The sequence below is a fragment of the Mytilus edulis genome, chromosome 11 (genome assembly GCF_963676685.1).
Source record: "Mytilus edulis chromosome 11, xbMytEdul2.2, whole genome shotgun sequence".
NCBI classification, from domain to species: domain Eukaryota; kingdom Metazoa; phylum Mollusca; class Bivalvia; order Mytilida; family Mytilidae; genus Mytilus; species Mytilus edulis.
In genome coordinates this window covers 66,133,856-66,159,896 of record NC_092354.1, presented here as the reverse complement: position 1 = coordinate 66,159,896, position 26,041 = coordinate 66,133,856, and the positions used below count along the sequence as shown (strand labels likewise).

General features: G+C 32.8%; 2 protein-coding genes across 2 annotated transcripts; both read right to left on the bottom strand.

Annotated features, from left to right (window-relative positions):
* Window positions 1-3,835: 3,835 nt before the first annotated feature.
* LOC139494956 (perlwapin-like protein) lies at window positions 3,836-6,617 on the bottom strand. The gene is made up of 4 exons (XM_071283080.1): window positions 6,386-6,617; window positions 5,353-5,461; window positions 4,688-4,756; window positions 3,836-4,096 (listed from the first exon to the last, which is right to left on the bottom strand). Exons 1-4 carry the CDS (start codon window positions 6,434-6,436, stop codon window positions 3,945-3,947), a joined length of 381 nt encoding a protein of 126 aa, XP_071139181.1. The 5' UTR covers window positions 6,437-6,617; the 3' UTR covers window positions 3,836-3,944.
* A 12,983-nt stretch (window positions 6,618-19,600) lies between these two features.
* On the bottom strand, window positions 19,601-25,810 carry LOC139496091 (uncharacterized). Its single transcript, XM_071284549.1, has 3 exons — window positions 24,699-25,810; window positions 23,757-23,927; window positions 19,601-22,134 (listed from the first exon to the last, which is right to left on the bottom strand). The coding sequence occupies exons 1-3, from the start codon at window positions 25,795-25,797 to the stop codon at window positions 21,254-21,256; spliced, it is 2,151 nt and encodes a 716-aa protein (XP_071140650.1). The 5' UTR covers window positions 25,798-25,810; the 3' UTR covers window positions 19,601-21,253.
* Window positions 25,811-26,041: the final 231 nt, after the last annotated feature.

The following is a 26,041-nucleotide window of genomic DNA, read 5'->3' as shown; positions in this document are numbered from 1 at the left end:
TCGATATGATTTATATATATAATAGAACATCTACAAAATTTGTTATACAACTTTTCATTTAAAAAGTACAACTAGTATATCTATCAATCTATATTTTATTGATTCATACACAACTGTCAGAAATCACAAAAACTTGATATTATTTGCAAATATAATTAGGTTTTATGTAATAAGCTTGTCTCAATCTAAAGTAATGAATGTCATCAGTGATTTCTGTTGGCATATTATTTCTATTTTTTTTAGTTTTTCTATGGAATACCGATCTGTGGACGTGACTGGTTTTCTAGATATGATAAAAATAGGGGGATAAATGGCGTACATATATTAGGGACTTGTTGTAAATCCTTGAACTTCGTGTACTAAATAGATATAAGAAGAAGTGATATAAGTGCCAATGAGACAACTCTCCATTCACGTTACAATTCTGCCGACAGTTATACGACCAGAATTTACACGAACTGATTCGGACAATTCTACCCTGGAACTGATCCTGACAGTTTCTAGGACAGTTTAGAACAGATTTATGACAGATTATTCTGACAGTTCATCGGTGATTTCTGTTTGCATGTCTATTTTTAAGTTTTTCTATGGAATACTAATCTGCAGACGTGACTGATATAAGATAGTGAGATAAATGGCGTACACATATTAGAGGGGGAGGACAGGGGGTACCCTTCTCCCTTCTCCCACCCTCTTCTCCTTTCTCCTACCCCCGTTCTCCTTTCTCTCATTAGAATAAAACATCTCCTTTTGTGATATTTTTTCTTGAAATATTAGAATTTTTTTAAAAAGGAGAGATATTTTATTTTTTCTCCTTTCTCCCAGCCTTCCTCTCCTTTCTCCTACCCCCTTTCTCCTACCCCTTTCTCCCTGTCTCCCTTACCCCTGTCCCCCCTCATATTAGGGACTTGTTGTCAAGCTTTGAAATCCGTGTACTAAATAGATATAGGAAGAAGTGGTATGAGTGTCAATGGGATAAAGTGGTATGAGTGTCAATGGGATAAAGTGGTATGAGTGTCAATGGGATAACTCTCCATTCAAGTTGCAATTTGTAAAAGTAAACTATTATAGGTCAAAGTACGGTCTTCAACACGAAACATTGGCTCACACCAAATAGCAAGCTATAAAGGGCCCGCGAAAAGTAACGACCTGATTTATTAACAAAATAATGAACGAAAAACAAATATGATATACAGCAAAAAACGACAACCCTTACATGCACGCTCCTGACTTCGGACAGGCACATATAGAATGTGCGAGGTTAAACTAGTAAACCAAGGAGAGTGGTTTTACATTACAACATACGAACAAACTATAAAAATCAGTTGCATAGGACTTAGCTCATCAGATAGATACAAAGCAGAACGACAGCTAACAACTAACCGGACGTGGAAGGGTATTCATACATCCCCACATAAAAAGTATATATCTGACATTAAACCTATAAACATACTTTTTAAATAATAATGTATAATAATTAATAAACAACATGAATGATTTCATTCATTTAAGTACCAATAACATGACTTACCGGAACATCTAAGTTCACTCTGGGTTGGCTTTTGACGAACAACGTTATTTTTTTCTGTGTAGTGTTTTGAATGTGTTTGTATTTCCTTTAGTCTTTTTTATTGGACTTAAGAAATACATAAGAGCTGAGCAATTTTTATCTATAAAAATATACATGATTGCTCAATACCGGAGTTTCTCTAAAATACGAAAATCTGTATGCTGTTTTCATAAAAATAAAATTATACGGTTGATGAACACAGGTTAATGAAAATGCAACTAAGGTCGACGCCTCAAAAAGTAAAGGATTGATTGAATAACTGATTGTTTGTTGCTTATCGCCCAGTGGGAAATACTTCATGTATGGTCAGGACGGGAACAAATTTGGACTCCCACTTGAACATGAAGATATATTGGAGTGTACAGAACGTTTTGCCTTGCAACATGTCTCATACAGATCCCTCAATAAATTTTGCAAGGGTTTATAAAGTGCAATGAGCTGAGCAATCTTTCTACACGAGTCATTGGATTTTTCTTCCCCATTTAGATCGGATGTGACTCTGTATTAGAACATCCTACACAGCCAAACGGACGTCACACTTTGATAAGTACCCTCGGATCTGTTACAAGTGTCGTTTTATTGCTGGGATGTATAAGTACCCGGCCACGTCCATTCTGTTTTTTTGTAAGGTGTAATATATGTGTGTTTTCAAGTGATGAGTTGAGACTTTTTCAACTAATTTTCTAGTCTGTTCTTATGTTGTATTGTAAGATGTTAAGGAAATGGTGTTGGGTGCCTTCAAACGAAATTAACCCCGCCACATTATATATGTGCATGTGCTAAGTCATGAGCCTGTAATACAGAGGTTGTCTCATATTCGTTTTTCATAGTTTGTTGTTATTTTTTTTTGTCTTTACTCCACTGTCCAAGGTTAGTGGGAGGCTTTGGTGCCTACAAACTAGTTAAACCCGCCTTTTCCTGTATATGCCTTTCACAGTTAAAGCCTGCGATTCAGTGGTTGCCATTTGCTTCTTTGTAACATATTCGTTTTTCGTTCATTGTTTTGTATATAAATCGGGCCGTTAGTTTTCACATTTGACTTGTTTGCCATTTCGGGGAATTTTATAGCAATCTATGCGATATGGGCCTTGGTCATTGTTGAAGGACGGACGATATTCTAAAGTTGTTAATTTCTGTGTCATTTGGTCTCTTGCGGAGAGTTGTCTCATTCGGAATCATATCAAATCTTCTTATCTTTATATTGTTTTTCAACAGGAATATCGTAACATTTTTAAAGGTTGACAATTTATGTTCAGTCTCCTATTGTGAATCTAGAACCAGAGTAAACAATTATTAGCAACATATTCTCCACATAACCCTTTCAGTTTCATTTTTAAAGGTGCATTATTTGAAAATAAATAATTTAGACAGGTATAGTTTTATATTCTTTTGTTATCTATTCTGACATCGGACTTCTCTTAAACTGAGTTTTACTGTGCGTATTGTTTTTTCTACATTGGCTAAAGGGAGGGTTGAGATCTCAAAAATATGCTTAATATTTTATCGTGTGTTTTTCTATGTTGTGATGTTATGCTACTGTTTCAGAAAAAGGGAGAAGGTTTGGATCCATTAAAACGTTTAATCCCGCTGCAAATGTTTGCACCTGTCCTAAGTCAGGAATCTGATGTACAGTAGTTGTCGTTTGTTTATGTAATTATAATTAATACGTGTTTCTCGTTTCTCGTTTTTTTATTTTATATAGATTAGACCGTTATTTTTCCCGTTTGAATGGTTTTACACTAGTAATTTTGGGGCCCTTTATAGCTTGTTCGGTGTGAGCCAAGGCTCCGTGTTGAAGGCCGTACATTGACCTATAAGGGTTTACTTTTTTTAAAATTGTTATTAGGATGGAGAGTTGTCTCATTGGCACTCACACCACATCTTCCTATATCTATTAACCCCGTCGCATTATTGCGCCTGTCCCAAAGTAAGGAGCCTCTTGCCTTTGTTAGTCTTGTATGATTTTTAATTTTAGTTTCTTGTGTATAATTCGGAGTTTAATATAACGTCCATTATCACTGTGAGTGAACTAGTATACAATAATACATATTTGTTCAGGAGCCACCTGAAAGACGCCTCCGGGTGCATTGAAAAGCCATTGGCGGCCTTCGGCTGTTGTCTGCTCTATGGTCGGGCGCACTACGTTGGCGCGCATTTGGGGATTAAAATGTTTTACGTTTGCGCGCAGCTTTTGTTGTTGTCTCTTTGACACATTCCCCGTTGCCATTCTCAATTTTATAGATAAATATTTGTCGTAAAAAACTATTGTTAACTACATTTATTCATGATAATATCTTTATAGTATAAATGTTTGCACAATTAATTGTATAGGAATTTTATATAACAGTCACATGACAAAGCTGATGGTCTTTTATTACTGATTTGTAATTGGGTTCAGAACGTTTACAGAGAACTTCCGAACAGCAACACAATGACCACTGCAACATTTCTCGTTGGTCTGACATGCTTGATCGTGTCCACATGATTTAGCACCCAATGTTCCTGTCATTTGGGCATTGCAAGACCCTATAAAACACAATAGATACTGAATATTATAACCTGCCGACTTTTACTTCAAGCTATAAAAAAATTATGCATGATTACTTTATTGTCGTATTTTTTTCCGGATAGACATTTCACTTCCTTTGAACTTTGGTGGATATATCATTCATTGGCTACATCTTCAGATTGTTTCATATTACCGGACAGACAGACGAACGTGTGTAATACTATTGGCCACAATATGTAAATTGAAAAATGGATAACCTAATAATCCTTTAACCATCAATGGTTGAATATATTTTAAAATGAGCTAATGAGAGATTGCGAGATTAGATGCGTTCAAAGGTAAACAACCCAATCGAGAATATTCATACATGGAATATTTTTTTTCGAAAGTAAAATTGAAATTGGTGCATAATTTAGAGAGCATGATCAACATTTTCATAATAAATGTAAAATCAGCAGTACTACCGTTGTTATGTTCATTTTCAAAACTCATACTGTCTGATCAAAATTCCACAGCTGATATGCAATACAGGCAATACAATTTACAAGTAAATAAATAGAAAATACTCAACAAACATAGAATTGTTTGCTAGTAAAAATTAAACGTACCAAGATGCTGGAAGTTAACAGTAACAGCTAAGCACTGAGAACCACATCCATACGGACAACATTTATATCCTGAAAATGTAATACAAATGTCATGTTAATTCAAATAATTCGAAAAAAGTGCAAACGGGATAAAATAAAATTCATAATTGCTTTCCGAGTAAATGAACACAATTCTATCCTAAGGGTTAATTAAATCTTGCTGAAAGGTGTTAGACCTCGGCATTTTCAGCAAAAAACTTTGTGAAGGTTTTTTTGGTGAATATCTGGTTAGATTATAAGATAAATGGATCAGATCGTCAAATGTTTTGGAACCAGACTTTTCCGATCTCATTACATTGCTTCAATGTCAACATAATCATCAATTATCATGCTCACTTTTTACGTAATAGTTAAGTCTAATATTTATCTTTATTTTTCATTGAGTCTAAGGAAGGGACATTCTGACTTCAACCGTGCTCAATGAAAAATGACTACCAAAAAAACGTTAGGCTATGTTATCTTTTAGCTTAAGAAATAGGGAGGGTAGGGTAAAAGGAAGCACATCTTTTTTCATTTGGCCTAATAATTCCCCGTTTCTATTCTTTATTCTAATATACATGCAGTAGGACAAGTATTTCATAAACAATGTATTTCAATACGTAATAAATTTTTTTTACAAAACTTACCAGATGGACACTGGTCTTGATTAACACAGTTCCTAGATGGGTCAAATACACATATTCCAACGATCTCGTCGGTATTTGGGCAGCTATCAGTACTTGCTAGTTTAAAAGCCTAAGATAGATATGTTTGCAATTAGTTAATTAGTTCTCTGAATATCGCACGATCATAATAGATAACTAATCTGTATTTAACTTCCAGTGGCAAATAGAACATGCATATCTTGATGCGAAAATATTATAATTTATATGGTTCGCTACTGACCACCTACGGATCCATAGAGGGTTAGTAAAATTCATAGGGGGTGAGGCCGGAGACCGAATCCCCTATGGATTTTATTCACCCTCTATGGTCCGTAGGGGGTCAGTAGTTAACCGTATAACGAATTTATCGAACGCTGGACTTTTTCTGCTGAGTTATGATAAAAATAAACAATGAATCACAGCAACATTAATAGATGACGTCACCATTAACGCGTCATGAACCCCCTATGAAATTACTAACCCCCTACGGTCTCGGGTCACCACGTGACGGCGTTAAACCAATCACAACGTGATATTTTACCCGCGGTGCGATAATATTGTGATATGTCGATCCCAATTTTTTAACTTGACCGTTCTTGTCGATAACGTTGCGTTATCATGTCTCATATCAATTATAAATCGTATATACTGCATCTTCTTTTTTTTCAAATAGGTCGCGGTACAATATATAGTCGTCATGTCAACCTACCCGGTCACATTCTGACTCGGAGCGACCAGTCATAGGTATAAACTGTACATGCTGCAAATAAATTCATTTTATTGAGGGGTTGCTCTAGTAAAAAGAGATTTCCAAATTTTGACGATCCGTTCAGTATTGCTTTAAAATGCTGTTTATGTACAGTGTACAGTGCTTGTTTTTGCAAAATACATGTCAACCGTTTATTTACCAATAAATGATATAATTAAATTACTAAATGGTCTTCAAAATGGCAAGGAGAAGTCTTGCTTCAGCTGACCCCTTCAATATAAATGATCAGTTATATTGTATACTTACGCTTGAGAAGGCAATCACACTCAATACACATAGGATTTGAACAACTTCCATTGCTATTCTTAACTATATCTCGTCTGAAATGATGTTCGTAGTATCCACCTTATCTTTGTTTGATTCAAGATAAGCACACCTCGTGACCTAAACCGATTGAAATCTTCACCGAACGACCGTTGACCATACGAGGGACACGTTTATATTGCATTTATAAATGTTCGTCATTGCAACTAACACGTCAGAATAATGATGGAGAAAACAAAACAATCACTTACAGGATAAAGGTCCGGTCTAAATTATGGTTTTAATTGGTTGTTGAAGTAAAAGTAAAAATTTACTTGTTTTCCAATCCTAACAAACTGTCATATATATATTGTTATGTTTATGTTATTATTGTCAATAAAAGTATTTATTAACAAAATTGTTTACACTAATATAGTATTTGGGCTGTGCAATGTGAATTATCACGCAGGAATGTTAAAGCCAATGTACCGAATCAACATATTCATTATATTTTGTCGGTTATTTCTTAATCATTCATTTAATATCTTCTCATTTTAAACAATACTAGAACACGCGGGCATTCAGAGCGTAGTTTAAAGTATGTAAAGTGTTGTTGGAAGAATTTTGTAAAAATATTGAATGACTGGAGAATTTCAGCAAAAGTATCATTAGTCATAGGTTATTGGGGACAGGAATTTTTTTTTTTTATCCCTCCTCCTTTATTTCCAAAAATTCCCAATTTTTGGTTTTCTAACAATTTCAATATGAACATACCTTTAGTATGTTATGAACATACCTTTAGTATGTTATGAACATTTAAGTAAGGAGCCTGTAATTCAGTGGTTGTCGTTTGTTTATGTGTTACATATTTGTTTTTCGTTCATTTTTTGTAGGGTGTCTCATTGGGGGGTTCTGATCCCGGATCCCGTTTACTGTTTTGTCAGACTCCCGAATCCCGCTTACACTACGTACGAAAGCAATTCTTATTTTTTTGTAATTTCCCGTGTCCCGCTAGACTTCATTTTCTGTTTTCACGGCACAATAATTTGACTTTCACGTGTCACGCTTACAAAAAAATCGGCAATCCCGTGTCACGCTTAGACCCCAATGAGACCCACTTTGTACATGAATAAGGCCGCTAGTTTTCTCGTTTGAATTGTTTTACATCGTCATGTCGGGACCTTTTAAAGCTGAGTATGCGGTATGGGCTTTGCTCGTTGTTGAAGGCCGTACGACCGTCCTATAGTTGTTAATTTCTTTGTCATTTTTGGTCTCTTGTGGAGAGTTGTCTCAACATGGCAATCATACCACATCTTCTTTTTTTTGTAATCAATGAATTTTGTAAAAGATTTAATGACTGTAGAATTTCAGAAAAGGTATCAAAAGTTCACATGAATTATTTTAGCGCTTATCTGCATATTATGAACATTCATTACTGTATAAATAAAGTGTATTTACTTTCAATTCTAAGTTTACTAATCGATCCATGGTGGTCATTGATATAGTATACAGACCTTCTATTTAATAAACTCTGTGACCGCCGTGGATAGTAAACTTGAAAATGATAGCAGATAGAATTAAAATACACTTTATTAGTAGTATATGTATGTTCAAAGAAAAACGCAAACCGGAAGTCTAATCTGACTTAAAATTTCGTCCAATGACGGGACAATATCCGGATGCCTTTTGGTTCTCGTTTTTCTCCCAAAATAACTCAATCTGAATAATTATATGAATGGATGACAAATGCGACTATGCACTGTACCTATAGGACACAGAGGCGTGTTGATTAATTTATTGTGGAAAGAAGAGAAGCGACACACAAAATGAGGTCTTCTCGTTTAATAGTATAGAAGATTGGTAGTATGTGTATGTTCAAAGAAAAACGCAAACCGGAAGTCTAATCTGACTTAAAATTTCGTCCAATGACGGGACAATATCCGGATGCCTTTTTTCTCGTTTTTCTCCCAAAATAACTCAATCTGAATAATCATATGAATGGATGACAAATGCGACTATGCACTGTACCTATAGGACACAGAGGCGTGTTGATTAATTTATTGTGGAAAGAAGAGAAGCGACACACAAAATGAGGTCTTCTCGTTTAATAGTATAGATTAACATGTATCACAGAAAACATCAAGCTCTTTTATGCATAGTTCCCCTCATTCATTATTTTGTTACAATTTTAAATAAATAACCATCGATTCATCTTGATTTGCCCCTTTCAATTATGATCCTTTTATTTGTTAGTGTTGAAATATTTAGTTAATTAGCAAATATCGCAAAAAAATTAGACGTCGGGCTTTTCGACTTATTATATAATAGTACTTTATCCGGTAGCTTTAATAATTGGAAATAATTCCACAATCATCCTAAACCTGAATGACACATTCAAAAGTTGTTCGTAATATAAAACTTAGAATTAATTTTCGTAGTTTTTACCTCCAAAGTTAAACAAATAATCTCTTCATATGCATGCAAAAAATATTTAAACTGTACGTTTGATGGTGTTTCGAGTATATTGATGTAATCTTAACACACGCGAAGGCACACGGATTCAATGTCCCCATTCCGACCGTACGTGGTTGCGTACTTGTTAATCCCGCACAACCAATCAGAAGGCACACTTTAACAAGCTGTTACTGCCGATCAGTAATAGATTTTATTCCCGAGTCATCCATTAGGACTTGGAAGAAAGAAATCGTATTTTAACTTTTTGTCAAAATTGTAGCTTATCTCCCTTTAAAGTCTATACAAGTCATATCTATACTATTAAACGAGAAGACCTCATTTTGTGTGTCGATTCTCTTCCTTTCCCAATAAGTTAATCATCATGCCTCTGTGTCCTATATCCATTCTTATGATTATTCAGTTTGAGTTATTTTGGGAAAAAAGAAGAAAAAGGTGTCCGGATATTGTTTCCGACATCAGGCCGACTTTTAAGTCGTACAAAGACTTCTGATTTTAAACTTTAAAAGAGGGGGTTAAGGTTTTTTTTCGTGCAACGTGTTTTGCCATTTTTTATTTCAAGGTCAGCCGTGAAAAATGTTCGCTATTGACCGTGTTTCGTGAAATCGATAAAAAGATCAATGTGCAAGAAATTTTTGAATGGTTCGTTCATAATGAAATGGCAATTTTATTTCGCGTTCTTCCGTGCAGATACCCCCTTCACTCCCCTCTTTTAACATAATTACTCGGGGACAGGACAATTATTTTCGCGTTATTCTGCATGTATACTATGATTATAATCCTATAATATATAGAGAGTAGCAGTGATCGCCGTGGAGAAGAAACTTGGAATTGATACTCTCCTTAAATTATATATGAATGTTCATAGTATACAGAAACGCAAAAATCATGGAATTTGAACCGAAAGCAAAAAAATAACAGAATTTGGAAAAAGGGAAAGGGCTTAAAATAATTGCCCCGTCTCCAAGTGCCTATAACTCCGTTTGATACCTTTTCTTAAATTCTCCAGACATAAAAGTTTTTACAAGAATTCATCCTACAACAGTTTACATACTTTCAACCAAGCTCTAAATACTCCCGATTTCGCGGGTGTGTTCTAGTAAATATTTAGGCCAGAATGTTCTCTCCTAAGTCTATGATGAAAATACAAAATATCAAGTGGTTTAATCTTCAAACATAATTAATTTACATGTTATCGAGACAATGCATAATACTTCCTTATGATTGACCTACGTACACACAGCGTACAGTGGTCGTTTCAAATCAAAAATAATTGCGTCGTCATTATACTTGTGTAGAAATCAAAGCGCTTATAAACATTCACATTATTAAAAACACATATGTTTTGTGGAAAAGCAAATTGGCTCTTGTGGACAGTTGTCTCATTGGCAATCATACCACATCTTCTGTTTTATATCTTATATTTAAACGATTTATTGACTGCAACTTATAGTCTTTTTTATTTTACTTTCCAGTTTACTTTGATTGTTACAATGACTTAGCCTAGCCATAAAGCCCCTGGGACCTTATCAAAGACGATGATAACTCCTGTATAAATGATAGAAATATTTTGAGGCGTTCCTAAAATTTTATTCTGACGTCCGGCCGAGAGATATTGAGTGGTCCATAGTCACATTCAAAACTCGCCATTATATAAGCGTTAACCCCTCTGGGGGTTCACACAAAAAAGTTTCCAATCAAATTACAAAGAATATACAGAAGCATTTTAAAACTATAGACAAGATAAAAAAAAAGATACAAAAAGCATGTCAGGTCACAATGGAAAAAAGGAAGTAAAGTATGGCAAGCCGTTTTACTATTTATTCGAATTTCAAGATATCTCATATAATATATAATATATCTCCTTTAATATATAAGATATCTTAAATGGTTTCATTTTTATAAAATATCTTATATGAGATATCTTATATATTATATAAGATATCTCATAAAGTTTCTAAGATATCTTCTAAACTTTATAAGATATCTTCTAATGTTTATAAGATATCTTATAAAGTATATGAAATATCTTTTTTAATATTTTTTATATAAGATATCTTCTATAGCCATAAAGCCCCAGGGACCTTATCAAAGACGATGATAACTCCTGTATAAAAGATAAAAGTTTTAAAGATATCTCATATAGTTTAAAAGATATCTTATATAATTTATGAGATATCTTATAAAGTCAATGCGATATCTTATAAACAATGTAAGATATTTTATAAACTTATATAAGATATCTTTTAAACTATATAAGATATCTTATATAATATATATGATATCTGATATAATAAATGAGATATCTTATATACTATGTTTATTATAAGATATCTTATATAATATTGCAGATATCTTCTAATGTTTATAAGATATCTCATATATTATATAAGATATCTTCTAAAGTTTATAAGATATATTATAAATATTTTTTATATAAGATATCTTGTATACTTAATAAGATATCTCATATAATAAATAAGATATCTCAAATAGTTTATAAGATATCTTATAAACTTAAGAAGATATCTTACAAAGAAAAGTATATGAGATATCTTATAAACTATATATATGTTCTGGACCATACGCGTATGGTCATGACCATATGCGTATACTCATATGGTCCGACCGTACGCGTATGGTAGGACCATATGAGTATACATACTGGTTTGGTTATTAACGGGCCGGACCATATGAGTATTTGGACCATATAGGTATTTTTTCAAATATTAAAAAGCTTTAAAAAAAAAACAATCATGTTTACATGAAAATGATTTAATTTTTATAATTCAAAGGCTATATAAAAATCAAATTTGAAGCCACAGTTATTTTTCATCGCGAATTGTAATCTTAAATTTACGCTTATGATGGCATTTACTTCCACACGATACCATAACTTTTTCTGCATTTGCACGTCTTGATTGTGCACGATCCTTTGCAGTTACACCATTTGCATTCGAGCGAAAAGCTAGCCTTCTTATCAGCTCCGTGCAGTGATACCGAGGTCTCGGGAAATTCCATAACAGTCATTAAAAAATTATGGAAATATCTTCCTCAGTCGACATATGCCGTACACTCGTAACAAGTCGGGAATGACTATATGTATAAAATGTGTTTACTATAGTGAATAGTAAGTAAAATTAAATGCTCGAAACTGCTTATTTTTTTAATATAATATAATGAAATGACCTTTGATATCGTCTTTTTAATGACGTGACAACTACAAGGGTTATACCTTGTGAAAAGTTAGGTGGTACCTGTAAACTTGTTAATTACCCCGACCATACGCGTACGGTCCAAATACTCGTATGGTCCGGAACATATATATATATATATCTTATACAGTTTATGAGATATCTTGAAGTAAGAATAAATAGCAAAACGGCTTGCCATAGTAAAGAGAAGAGAGCAGATGGAAATTATTGGACGGAAAGCTCAATATGTTGCAGGGGTTATGAAGCTTAGACGAGAAAACCAGTTTAAAACTATCGAAGGAAGGGTAAACAAGACAGGAAGTAGTACGATTGAGAGATTATTTGCACAAATCAGGCCGTTGATCTTTTCGTTTGAATTGGATTTATTTTTTTCATACCGGGAACTTTAATAGCTTACTATACGGTTAGGGAATTGCTCATTGTTAAAGACCGAATGACGACCTACAGTTGTTTCTGTCCACGTACTTTTGTCTCTAGCAGAAATATATGGTTTAGTTATCAAAGGTCCAGGATTATAATTAAGTAGGTCAGACGCGCGTTTCGTCGTCTACATAAGACTCATCAGTGACGCTCATATCGAAATATTTATAAAGCCAAACAAGTACAAAGTTGAAGAGCATTCAGGATCCAAAATTCCAAAAACTGACGACATAATGATGATAGGGAAACAAACGTACCACATTCCAAACACTAACCAGAATATCGAAGATATAACAAAATAATCTTCACAAAAAAAAAAACGGGGAGGAACTCAGGAAAAGAAACAAGTATTAGACTTATGTACAAATTAGATAAAAACTAAAATTACTGTATCAGCAGAGCTAACAAAAGTATACCCCAAACTATGCAAAAGTGACAGTTGGCCACAGAGAAACCCTAAAAATTATTTTGATGAAATAAGAAATTAAGAGGTCCGAATTATATGATACAAATTGCGAGAAAGCTAAATAAATTGTAATAAGGATAAAAGAGTTACGGATGAAAAAATATCGGTAGACCAAAATTTAAGCAATGACAAGAAGGGAAACTCCAAGAATAATTTAGGCTTCTTCCCCCTCACTACTAAAACACATTAAGGATGTGTACAACAACATAATGTGGTTGGAAATTCATTTAGTTTTGATACGGGGGTTAGGAGAACCGGATAAAAATGTTTACTATAGTGTGTAAAAATGCCCCCCCCCCCCGGATGTATTTAAATGATAAAATGATATAATAGGTACAACATAAATAATATCAATACTATTTAGTATAAGTTTCACAAATTTTCGTCCAGCAGTGTATGAGCAGATGAAGATACAAAAAGAAACAACATACGGACGGACTCCTCCGTCACTATAAATGGCGGGTATGATTAATGTACTATTAATTCAGAAATGAAAATGAAACTTGATCGCTATATACCACAATAACAACTTCCGAAGCAAGGTTGTCGGCTCTCTGAACTTTCCCGAAGTCCTGCGTTTGATTGCCGAATTAATGAGCTTCGGTCCTTCCTTGGAAGTTGCCACAATATAGGAATCCGAGAAAATCTGAAAAAAAACTACGCTTTTTAGCAACCATTAAACTTCAAGGGTGAGGGTGGAGTGTTTTGGTTTATTCCAAAAACAATATTCTGATTCCCGAATTGATGAAAAAAAAAAAATTCGGTTCAGAAACCAGATTTTCCCCCTACCTTATAGTGATAAATTTTGAGAGAAATAATCTTATTGATAGCGTTGAAAAACTAAAACAAAAAACCATATCCCTCTTTTTGAAGTAACATGGTTGCTCTCTATACAACATTCATCGATATCATAAACATCTCTGCTGACAACGTTATCGTCGAAGTATAGTCGATTGCTGCAGAAGGATAAATTTTTGGAGGTCTAAAGAATTGACCCCGTGCAGATTTTTTGGAAAGAAAAAAGGAATCGTAAGAAAAATGTATTACTAAGTATTTTTTAAACATTTTGCTTTTTTTTTCGGTTTTTTGTTTGTTACTCATTTTAAACCTAATAATGCAAGTATACCACATTTACTGTAAATATAGCATCTACAAATCTTGTGCCTCAGTGTCCTAAACTCAGTTCGATGTTTTTATGAGAAGTAGTTCTATGGTTTCCTATTGAGACAATTCGCGTATCTTAAATTTGAGGATAACCCTGTAGACTTCCATAGATTTTGTGATAGATTTACTTCGCCTTTTAAAACGGATAATATCAATATTTGTATTTTGGCCGAAGTACATTTGATTCTTATATATCTGAGATTACTAAATTGCAGAAGTCTCAAATAAAATGCACGCAGGGCAAATTCAAACTAATCTTGGTCTGGTCAGAACGTTTTTGGCGTATAAATCGGCCGGTTAGATCTTAAATATTGATAGCTGTAGAGTCAAGAAGTGTTTTTGAAATAATGAAAAAAAATAACATGTGATATGTATCAGTTCTAGGATTCTGACAACAAGTGTCGTAGGTCTGGGGTAGTTCTGTTTGTTATAAATGAGCAAACTGTTTATGCATACTTTTGATTACTTTGAATAAATACATTGCGAGGTCAATGAATGTTTCAATATGAAATTAAAGATTACAACAAGGCGTGCATATTTTATGTTCTGTTTTATTTATTTAATACAATAAGTAGTCATATTAAAAAAATCGATATATAGTTGTTCTTGCCTAAGCAAATTCAAATTTCTAAACGGGGATATAGGAGAGGAGTTAAAACGGATTTCATTATGCTTTTATTTATTTTCATTTGATCTAATAACAACCACCATGATAAGTATGGAGTGGACAGTCCAAGAAGATAAGGGACAGTTGGACTTGTTTGGCTTTATAAATATTTTGATATGAGCGTCACTGATGAGTCTTATGAAGACGAAACGCGCGTCTGGCGTACTAAATTATAATCCTGGTACTTTTGATAACTATTGGCAGTAGCAGGGTTCAGTGAAGCGATTGTTAGTGTTGCCCCATTCGAATTCACATTTGAACAGTGGGAAAATGTCGAAGTAGACATACGTGCAGCTGAGAATAGGGAAACCGAGTTGATAAAGGAATTAGGTATGTCCGTTAAATAGTTTCCCTACCCTGTCCTAGATTACAGTTCTGAATATATTTATTTTATACTTTTACTTTCTGAACAATTCTACCTTATTATTATTATTTTATTTTTTTTTGTTATTTACTCTAAACTTAAGGTAGATGAGGTGTCTAAATTATAATCCATAGATTTTTTTAATAATTTGCCAAAATGGAGTTTATATCCTGATTGTTTAAAAACATTAATAAAAATAATGGGTCACCGGACTTATTTTCACACTAAAAGTCGTGCAAAATTGTCAGATTTTGTATAGATTATGCATGGAAAACCTCATTTTCAGCCATAAAACGAAAACTACACCATAGAATTTTGAGATAAAATATGAGTAGATAGCTCCAATATTATGCTTTTAGATAAGAAAAAGAAAAAAGGGGGTCCCCGGACTCGTTTTCTTGCTACATAACAAAATGGGTAAATTCCTAACACATTTTATTGTAAAAGTAACACGATCTGAATTATCTGCCCTTGCATTTGAGTTGCCTCCCCTTATTTGGCAAAGTTGGAAAAAGTTGAATCAAACAAAAGTATTCGTTTTCTTTTGTAAAATACAACCATAAATATGATAAAACATGGCATTTTCTATATTATAATGAAAATTCTTACACATGAATTACCTACTAATATCAAAATTTGCACATTTCATCAAAGATATAGACCTTGTTTTCTGGTATTTCAAAATCCAAGATGGAGGATGACACCCTATCTACCTTAACATCATTTTTATTCACTTTTTCTAAGCCTACATATTAAAATATTTTATTTTTTATCTCTTCAATCAATTTCTTATATTGTTCTAATCAATTCTTTCTAGTGTTTGATAATTAGATGTAGATTTTACACCTTTCTTGTCTTCAACGAAGGTGAATGTGCAATAGATTTATGATAATTTTTGTATTTTCCGCCCGGCATAAAACCCTTCTAATATTCAAGCCTAAGTTTCTCCGATTTATTAATTATATTTCCACACATAATTAAGGCAGAGACCAATCAATCCATTTTAAAACCGTATACAACAATTACCGTATTTAATTTTTATTTTATAATAAGTACTATTAATACAATTATGACTTTTCTTTTAAAAACCCTAGTAGATAATTGAAATTAAGATAACTTGAGGTTTCGTAACCTCAGGATGAGATTGAACCTTTGCAACTACCTTTTCATTCACCAAATTAAGATTTAATATACTTAATGTGTTTACAAAGTGTATGTGCATCCATGATTAATATATACACTCTTACAACCTGCTAAACAATCATCTTCGCTAGCTAACGGTTACGATCTACTTCATTCCTCTCCACCCTTGGCGGATTGCAGAATTTCGGAGACACAAGGTAATGATTTTCATTGGTTGCAGTCGGAACTCGCTGCATCCAATCAAAAAGCGCCTATAACATAATCACGTGTAAATGTAGAAAGTTTATTTAAGTCCCTAAACATACGACTATATGTAGTGACAATTTGAATGTTTTTAATCAACTAATAGAAGTTCCTGTGTATGTTTCTTACACAAATGCATGAATTTCAACGTATACTTCTTTTTCTTGCTTTACCAAGTGTGTAGAATCTAGACGCTACCGTGTTTTTACCTCCAAGTTGAAGAAGACAAGTGCTACTATTGGTCAAGAATAATGTATTCGGAATGGGCGTGACTTTAATTTACCGATAGATGGCACAACATTGTTATCACAAATTTTGGCTTAATCTGCCAAGGGTGGATAGGAGGAAAGTGGATCGTAACCCTTGGCTAGAGGAGATGCCGGACAATATGTACTAGTAACATTATTTATAATATTTTATTAAATTAAAACGATATATTTAGTTAGCTGGGAATTTTATACTCTACGTCTCCAGGTTTCTGTAGAAACTAAATGATTTTCATAAATATGGAATTTCCCTCGCTCGTATGAATCAACGAAGATATTGTTTTACTTATTCAGAAGTATCGTTTGGATAACGTTTCAGACGACCAAATCACAACTCTCAGATTTTTTGTGTCTAAAACATATTCTCATCCCTGATTTCATAAACTTGATGTAAAAAAAAAAGCCGCTTAAGGAGTTGAACACAAAACATATTTTGAATGCAAAGTCCCACCAAAACTATAATTGTATAATGTTAAACATTAAAAAATAATCTGATTGTTCGTGTCGAAAAACATAATAAAAATGTTCGGACTAAGACCCCTTCCCCTTCTTTTGAAGTTAAAAGATTTCTCTTTTGTACAATATTGCAATTTCTTTAATGGTCACAGCTTTCTTAATAATGTATGTCACTTTATAGAAACAAGGTATATTCTGAAATTATCAATCAGACCGTCAGTTTTATCGTTTTGAATTTTTTTACATTTGTCCTTTCGGGGCCTTGTATAACTGACTACATGATATCGAATTTGATCATTGTTAAGGGCTCTACGGTGACCTATAGTTGTAAACCTCCATGTTAGCTGTACTGTGGTGTAGAGTTGCCTAATTTGAAATCATAGCACACGATCAAACGTTCGCCACACTTTAGTTGCCATTTGAAAGAATACAAATTATGACTAAATTTGTATACCTCAGCCACCAATGGGGTCCACTGTGTTAGTTGTTGTGCTTTTCTGGCAAACTCTTCAGCGTATTTAAAAAACAACTTGGGATTATAACACATAAGACAGGAGGTGTGCATTTGTCAGTAGACATATCTGATAATAAATCGAAAAACCAAGATGCCACTGGGTCTTAGTTTGTCCGGAGAGACAAAAATTCAAACGAGCAGAAACCACGTAGAGTAAAGTATCAACAACTGCCTAGACGCATTAGTTAGGTAATGAAGGTTGGAAATTTGGAATGCCACTGAAAATTGAGGAATTACTGGTGAGGGAGAAACATTCTGCCTTGCAACAGACAACATATGGACCCATGCTGAAAGTTTTTGACAGGGTGCCTCACAAACAGTACATCATTGCTATTGGCTTTGTGGCAGGGTTGTTGTTTCTTTGACATATTCCCTATTTCCATTCTCTATTTGATCATGGTATAGAATTATAGATGTTCGTAGTAACGTTGTCAATCATCTTAATGTGTGTTAAAGGGGCACTAGCTATCCAATTCTTGTTCACTAATTTAACTCATATTCTCATATTTAATTTATAGCAATGTAAAGGCATGGGCTCGATAATTTGTAGCTTCGTTTCGTGTGTATTTAAGTCAAGACGCCACCTGATTAACTATCGAGTTGACCTCTGCGGACCTGCGATGGTTATATTAGCGAAACATAAATATAAGTAGATGTAGCATGTGTAGAGAACTCGTGCAATTGGAGTTTTCTATATCCATTTAATCACAGATTATAGATTAAAATGTATATGTTAATCACCGTATTTACCTGTATAAGAATGATTTTTTGTAGATCGAATCAGTTGATCAAATGATATACCTTGTTTTACTTTGAGTGTTGACAATGTTTTATTTTAAGTAACATATAACGCACGATGCATGTGTTCTCCATCTCTAGCAAAGTAGTTACATTCAAGTTCTTATAAACGGGTTAAATGAGGTCGAATTATTCACCTGCAAGTGAATAATTCATCATCAATGTTTCTTAACGTATTTTTAAAAATTGAACCATACTGGCTACTTAAAGCGAATTATTATTACACCATTTCATTTTTATTAGTGATTACACAAACATAATATATTTTAGAATTCTTATATATCTCGTAGCTAGTGCCCCTCAAACTTTTCTTTTTATTTGTCTTGGTATTTTTTAACCTTTATTTTTAAGTCCAGTTTGTTTTGGTTATATCATTTTGGAGTGGCTCGGAATTATACATTGTGTAATTGTGCCATGGTTATTTTGTAATGTATTGTCAATCATTTGTGAGTATGTGTTTTGTCTAAAGAATGTCTGAATGGTTTATCTTCTTTGTTGACATAGCTGTTTGTTTGAATTTAATAAAATGTTCACTGCTGAATCCCAATTTTTACATTTTGACTAAATTAATAATGTCTGTTTGTTTTGTTCACACATTATTAAGAGACTGGCACACAATTGAGAGATTAAGCTTGCTATAAAACCCAATTAAATCCACTCTTTTCTACACAAGGAACTGTCTGTACCAAACCAGGAGTATGACATTTGGTTTCAATACGTTTGATATGTTTGAGATTTTGATATTGCTATTTGTAAACGGAGTGTCCGTTTTGATTTTTCTTTGGAGTCCTTTTTTTGTTCATTATGTTTTTTGTTTATTATTAACCTTTAAGTTAAACCACATTTGAATATTGATACGGTAATTATTTATATATTTGATCTTTGTATTGGAACATTTATATTAATTTGAAATTATTGGAGAAATATAATATTTACATGCAGTGCGTGATTCTTTATCAACTAACAATATTTTTCAAATGTCTGACAAATATATCCAAAGGGCTAGATGCAATATTGAACAAGACAAAAGTTTATTTGTGCTGTATTTATTGATACATGTATATGTTCTAAAATTACTGCAGTAAACACACCACTTATATATAATTACTTAGATAATATCATGTAGCCCTTTTCACAAAAAAATCTTAAGTATAACATTTATCGTAAGTCTTAAATATTCCTTAACATTTCAACTAAATATGTTTATCCTAATATTAATTTTACACTTAAGGATTGTGTACCCTTATGTTGATTCAAAGCTAAACATATGGAAATTTTATAGAAAATCCACAGCCTTTATCCATGTATTCTTATATTTGGCAATTAGATGACTGATAGATAAAGAATTATTGCATGCAGTGCTAGCATTGATTTCCTTAAAACAAGTTTATTTATGTAGTTCTTGGTTAAAACAAATAAAAATATCGACCAAATCAAATACACCTTTTACATGTTTTAGGGTGCGCTCGACTTTAGTGACTCAGCACGAGGTATTTTGGAATTGCCAGGTTGGTAAGAACTTTTTGTAAAAATAAACACTAGCACATCATAGAAAAGCAACTGAGTCATCTCTGTATTAAAGGCTTGATATTCTATAAAAATCTTGGTTTATTCGCCACAAAATACTCTTTTTCTATTAAATTCATGGAAACAGTAAATAATAATGCTTTGCATCAAGTTTCCCCATAGTATATGTACAAAATAGCCTATCTCTATTTTTCATTATATCTGTAGTTTTGATACAATTGAAGTTTGAAAAGTTCGTACAAAAATGTTTACAGAAGGGGTCATAAACCTTAAAATTTTTTGTGATAAGGGCTACTGAACTATATTGTATGCAAGGTCTGAAGTCTGAATACAGAATATTTTATCAATATGAAATCAGTTGGTGAAGATTTCTTTGGTCTTACGAGATATTTGCTTTTTGTGTTAACATGTTCAATATTGATTATATTGTTGTTTGAAAGGTTATTTTCCTATTTATATACATTTTATATGATTTATAGCTGCCTTGACCGGCGTGACATTCAGAAAATCAAAAGATAATCTTATTAATAATTGTGTTCATGAAACATTCATAAAAGGTAATAAGATCGTTGTTTTAATCTAGTACCTGTCATCTTCAATCCTGGTGTTCAATTAAGTGTTAATATTATAATTGCGCGTCGCAATATTTTCTTCCAGAACTAATTTGACTTCTTATATAAAAATGACTAAAAATTGAAAGTTCTAAATAAATATTAGTTACAACTTATCCTACTATAAAAGAAATGTTCCAATACGCTCGGAGCATGAATAGAAATAATAATACCAGGTTCACTTACTTCGCACTTCCTTCTGATAAAAAGCCGGGGCATCGTGACCCAAGGTTCTGTAGATAAGAACATGCAATTGAAAGACATTTCATTGAACAATGAGAATATTATAGACGAACTTAATGTGTTGAAATTAAATATTAGTCTTAGTTTACGCATACCCGAAAACAATCCTTGAAGACTGCATACTTTCAATAACGAATCTTCTATGCAGTAAGCAACTGACTTCTTTAAACCGGAGAAGCTTGTGTAATACGTGAAGCTGTTTGTGAGGAAAAATTTTCCATCAATGATCACAGTATCCTTGCAAGGAGTCTCCACCATGAATCCCATTTCTAGAAGTACAGTATTATTTGGTAAAAATAAAATCAACGGTACCAATTTTGTTGCACCGTATTATTTGGTAAATTTATGAATTCGGGAATTACTATTTCCAGTATGTGAATTATGTTTTCATAACGACGAAAGTTATCTAAGGGTTTAATCGAAACAAATCTTTGGAACTCATTAAACAGTACTGTTTTTGTACCAAGTGTTAAATTTCGGTTGGCAAACACTGTGTTTTCTCCGGATATAAATAAGGGAACATTAGGAAAAAGTGTTGACCTGTCAAACAGCTGACCTGCAGATGTAAGTGTAAACGAAATATATTTCTTGTCATCATATATTCCATATACAGGCCATACAAAAAACTCATTGGATACGTTTTCGAAGATATGCAGTGGGACATCATTTGACAAAATTTCACATCTACGTTTCTGTAGTTCAATTTTAACTGTAAAAGAAGCTTCTATGAAGCTTTTATTTCTCCTGATCTTAAATATTGCATTTTCGGAAAATAGTTGTTTTTCATTAGTTCGCAAACAAATTCCCACATCGTTTTTGCATGCATATCCTGTTATTCCCCATGAATCATGTTTCCTCTCATACAAGTATAATGAACTATCGTCCTTTTTAGTTGTTATACCAAATTCAAATATGACATCATTTACGTCTCTTCTCTCAAACTGAATGCTTTTTTCTTTTTTCTTTTTATTGTTTCTAGTTTCAATTATAAGTTTAATATCCAAGTGATATTCTTTTCTTCTACTGAAGCCGTTTTCTCCATAAATCCGTCTACTTCTGTGTTGAGACTGTCTGCAAATCATACCGCTTTCACTAATACTTGTCGACACTGTTTTGTTGTCAGCCGTGTTACATGGAAACATATATGGAATGTTCCTTTCTATATCAAAATGTAAATCTGGAACTAACCACGTACATTTATTAATTTAATTTAAAAAAAAATGAAATCAACATGAACAAATAGACGACAGTTATGTTAAAGCATGTAAGTGCATACATCTAGATTTTTATAAAGCAATGATTAATATTGAAGGGATTGAAATCATATGCAAGTTGTATTTCAGAAAGATCTCGATTTCTAAAACGCGTGATAAACTTCACATAAGCCTAAAATGTTCATGCATTCAAAACTGTTCTAAATTTGCTATTTATTGATCAGAGGCGCTTAACATTTATAAAAAGCCTGAAAAATATTGGTATATTGTCAAATCTAAACCGAAAATTGTGACAATATTAAAATTCACACACGGATAAAAATAAACATTGTTAAAATGTTCAGGCTTTAAATAAATCTTTATTTGGGTAAGTTGATGCGAGGAAACGATATGTATTGTGTCTAATACTGTTAGAGGTATATACTGATATACTGTATAACAACCATATAACATCAATTAGTAAACACTTTAATTATGATCTATGAAAAGCAAGTAGTTCGTGTATTTTCTGAGTAAGTTTAAAAAAAGTTCAAACAAATATATTTCACTCGACCCCTGAGGACAAATGCATGAATTAAGTGTTACACAAACACAACGACGAACAAATAATCACAAGCACAAAAAATGGAACATCATAGCCACCTGTTTATTCCAGAAACTTCAAACTTATGCCAAATGCTTTAGTGAAACATTTTGATTGGATCCTTTTGGAAACAATTCTAACTTTTTTGAAAAAAGACTAAATGAAAAACCGCATCATATTATCTCTCCGTAATGATAAAATTTTGGGACAATTAACCAGAGTTATCTTACATTAGTCACAGAGAGAGGCTAGCAAACATTTTTTAATTGTATCTGAATAAATTACGTTATAAGAATTTTCCACTAAAAGTGTATGTTACTTTATTCAAATATAAAGACTCGTTAGCTAAATCTACTAATATTATTAGATATTATGAATCTTTATGACCAATGATAATCATGCGTCCATAGGTTATGGCTAATACGCAATTTTAGGAGAAGCGATTAGCGTTCAAATAAAGTTGTCACCGTAACGATTCTTATGTGCCTGTTCAAAGTCAGGAACTCGTCATCTAGCGAATGACATTGAGTTTCGTCTGTCATAGTTATTTTTCCAATCTTGTAGTAAACAATAAGCCGTCTGTTTGATATTCTTCAATTCGGAGCATCTACGGCTTACTCTTTGATATGGATTTTGCTGAATACCGAGGGCCGTTTTGTGATCTTAAATTTTCACATCGTCGACTTTGTTTCATGATTGGGTGATTTGTCACATTGGCTAGCATGATATTTGTCAAATACAGCAGTTGGAATTATACTCCTTAAATAAATCTCTGTATGGATAATCAAATATATATCAAGTGATCATTAATATTATCCATCCAAAATATATAGCACTTTTGACCTTGTATATTCCTGAGTATTTTTAGTTAGTCTATTCTTATTTCTAAGTTTATTAATGACGACTACTAAAGATAAAAGTTTCACAAAGATTTTTGTAACACTAGCCCGCTTATAATGTATAAAAGAGTGTTTTATCCATGTTTTATATGTATTAAATACAACATACCATATCCTGGATAAAATTCATTCATTGGTGTCCAAGCCATGAAAGGAACCACTATTCCTATTATGATCAGTGAAACTGTTATCACTTTAAGACACTGGTATAGGAATCGTCCAATCTTCTGGAGATTGGCTATGCTGGCATTTAGTAAAAATCTAGCCACCTCCATTATAGCTAATACAAATGTTAAATTGAAAAAGTGAAAAGAGATACAAACATAATAGTAATTATCAAATGAGGTCCAGAATATTTTTTTCATTTTGCTCGGTATAAGTCCAGAATATTTTCCTGTTCTAGTAGATATGTTAGCATACATGTACTTATGTATAAACAGAGAAAACAAAATATTTGCAATTATCTCCTCTAATATCTTGAGTAATGAAATAATACACTACGAATACGAAAGTAAAAAAGTAAGATAAGAAAAATACAATCGATAAAACAGTAAAAAATAATGATACAACGCTACAACATTTCACGGTGGAGAAAACTGATGAGCCAAGTGGACATAACAGTACACAGAGATAAGTGCAAGGCATATATAACATTAGTAAATTGTACGTTTGAAAACACACGGGAATGTAAATGTTGGTACTACGCATGTAAATGTTTAGGAATTTGCGTTACCGGTTTTTGTTTATTTTTTACAGAAACCTGTTTCGCACCTTTCCCTACATAAATTAGTTTCGATTTTTTCATGTGATTGGAAGGGTCTATGACGTCAAATACAGTTTTTGGTACAAGTAGATGTAAAAAAAAAATACCTTGTCATGCCAGCATTTGTAAACTGACAACTTAATTGTATCAAGGAGAGAAATATTGTATAAAAATTTATACATCTATATACATGCATATATATTATGAATAGATGGACTTCTTTGGTACATCTCAATGAGACAGCAACTAAATTGCCAATCAATGATTTGTTTAGTTAACCAATATTACCTGCTTGTTTTGTTCCGTCCACTTTATCTAATTCATTTATGATATCTTCAAATTTATTTGAAATTTCATCTATTTCATTTGAAAGACTGTTTCCTTGAACGTCTAATTGGTCTATCTCAGAAACCAAAAAATTGCGCAGATGTTCACGCACAGTCCGTTCAAGCGTCAAAAATGGATTTTTAGAAGAATTTTCCAGAAGCTCTTCTGATATTTTGCAGCATTCGTTTGCATTTACAAGAAATGATGTCAATTTTTCATTCGTTGTAGTCAAACGCTTTTCATTTCTTTCGTGTATCTTTTCTAAGCAGTCAATAACTTTTTCTCTTTTTTCACGAAGCTTTTGAACACCTTTAGCATACGAATCGTTAACTTGTTTCCTGTAAGCTTTTGCCTGATCATTCAGCAATCGAATACTCTTTTTTGATCTATTTTCAAGATCTTTTACAGTTGTATGTTTATTTCTCACACTTTGGAGCAACTGTTGAAAAGATTTTTTTCGATCAGCAATCATTAAATCAATATCTTCTACTGGGTGATTTTTATGTTCCATTATAACACACGTTGCACAGAGAAGTTTTTCACACTTTGAATCCTTACAAAAAAACCGTAAACGCCCTCTATCGTGGCCAGTTTGATCACACAAATCATTTTCTTTTATTTTATTAGAAAATGGAACCATTTCTGTCATGAAATCGTGCATTGGGTAGATGCGCTGGTGCTTTTGAAAGCAATCCGAACAAATTCGCATAACACATGTTTCACATGTGACAGATAAATGTTTGTTTTTCCTGCATATTGCACATTTTTCTAAATCATTTTTCTTATGTTTTTGTAAAAAATCTGTTAAATCACGTCTTGTGTTGTCCTTTGGTAAACTTGATAGATCTCCTTTTTTAAGTTTATGCATCTGATTACATAATGGACACATCAAAGAATTTCCTTTGTGCATAGTGAGAATGCATTTTATGCAAAATGTGTGCAGACATGGGAGTAGTTTTGGGACATGAACACCCTCGTCGTAAACCTCGGTGCATATTCCACATTCCAAATACCTTTGTCGTAACTCCATAACTAAAGCATGGCCATTGTTTTCCGACATCTTTGTGATTAACTTAAAAGACAATTTTATAAACATATATAGATACATGTACAGGTTTTTATGATTAGCAACTTTCGATAAATATACAATATATGCATGTACATTGTCGGAAAATATAATATTTATTTGTAGGAGCTTTAGGAACAGGACGAAAAGCGAGGCTTGCCTGGCTTTTCTCATGTTTTGAAGCGAGTACAAATAAATGTTATATCTTCCGACAATGTACATATATTTTTGTTTATAT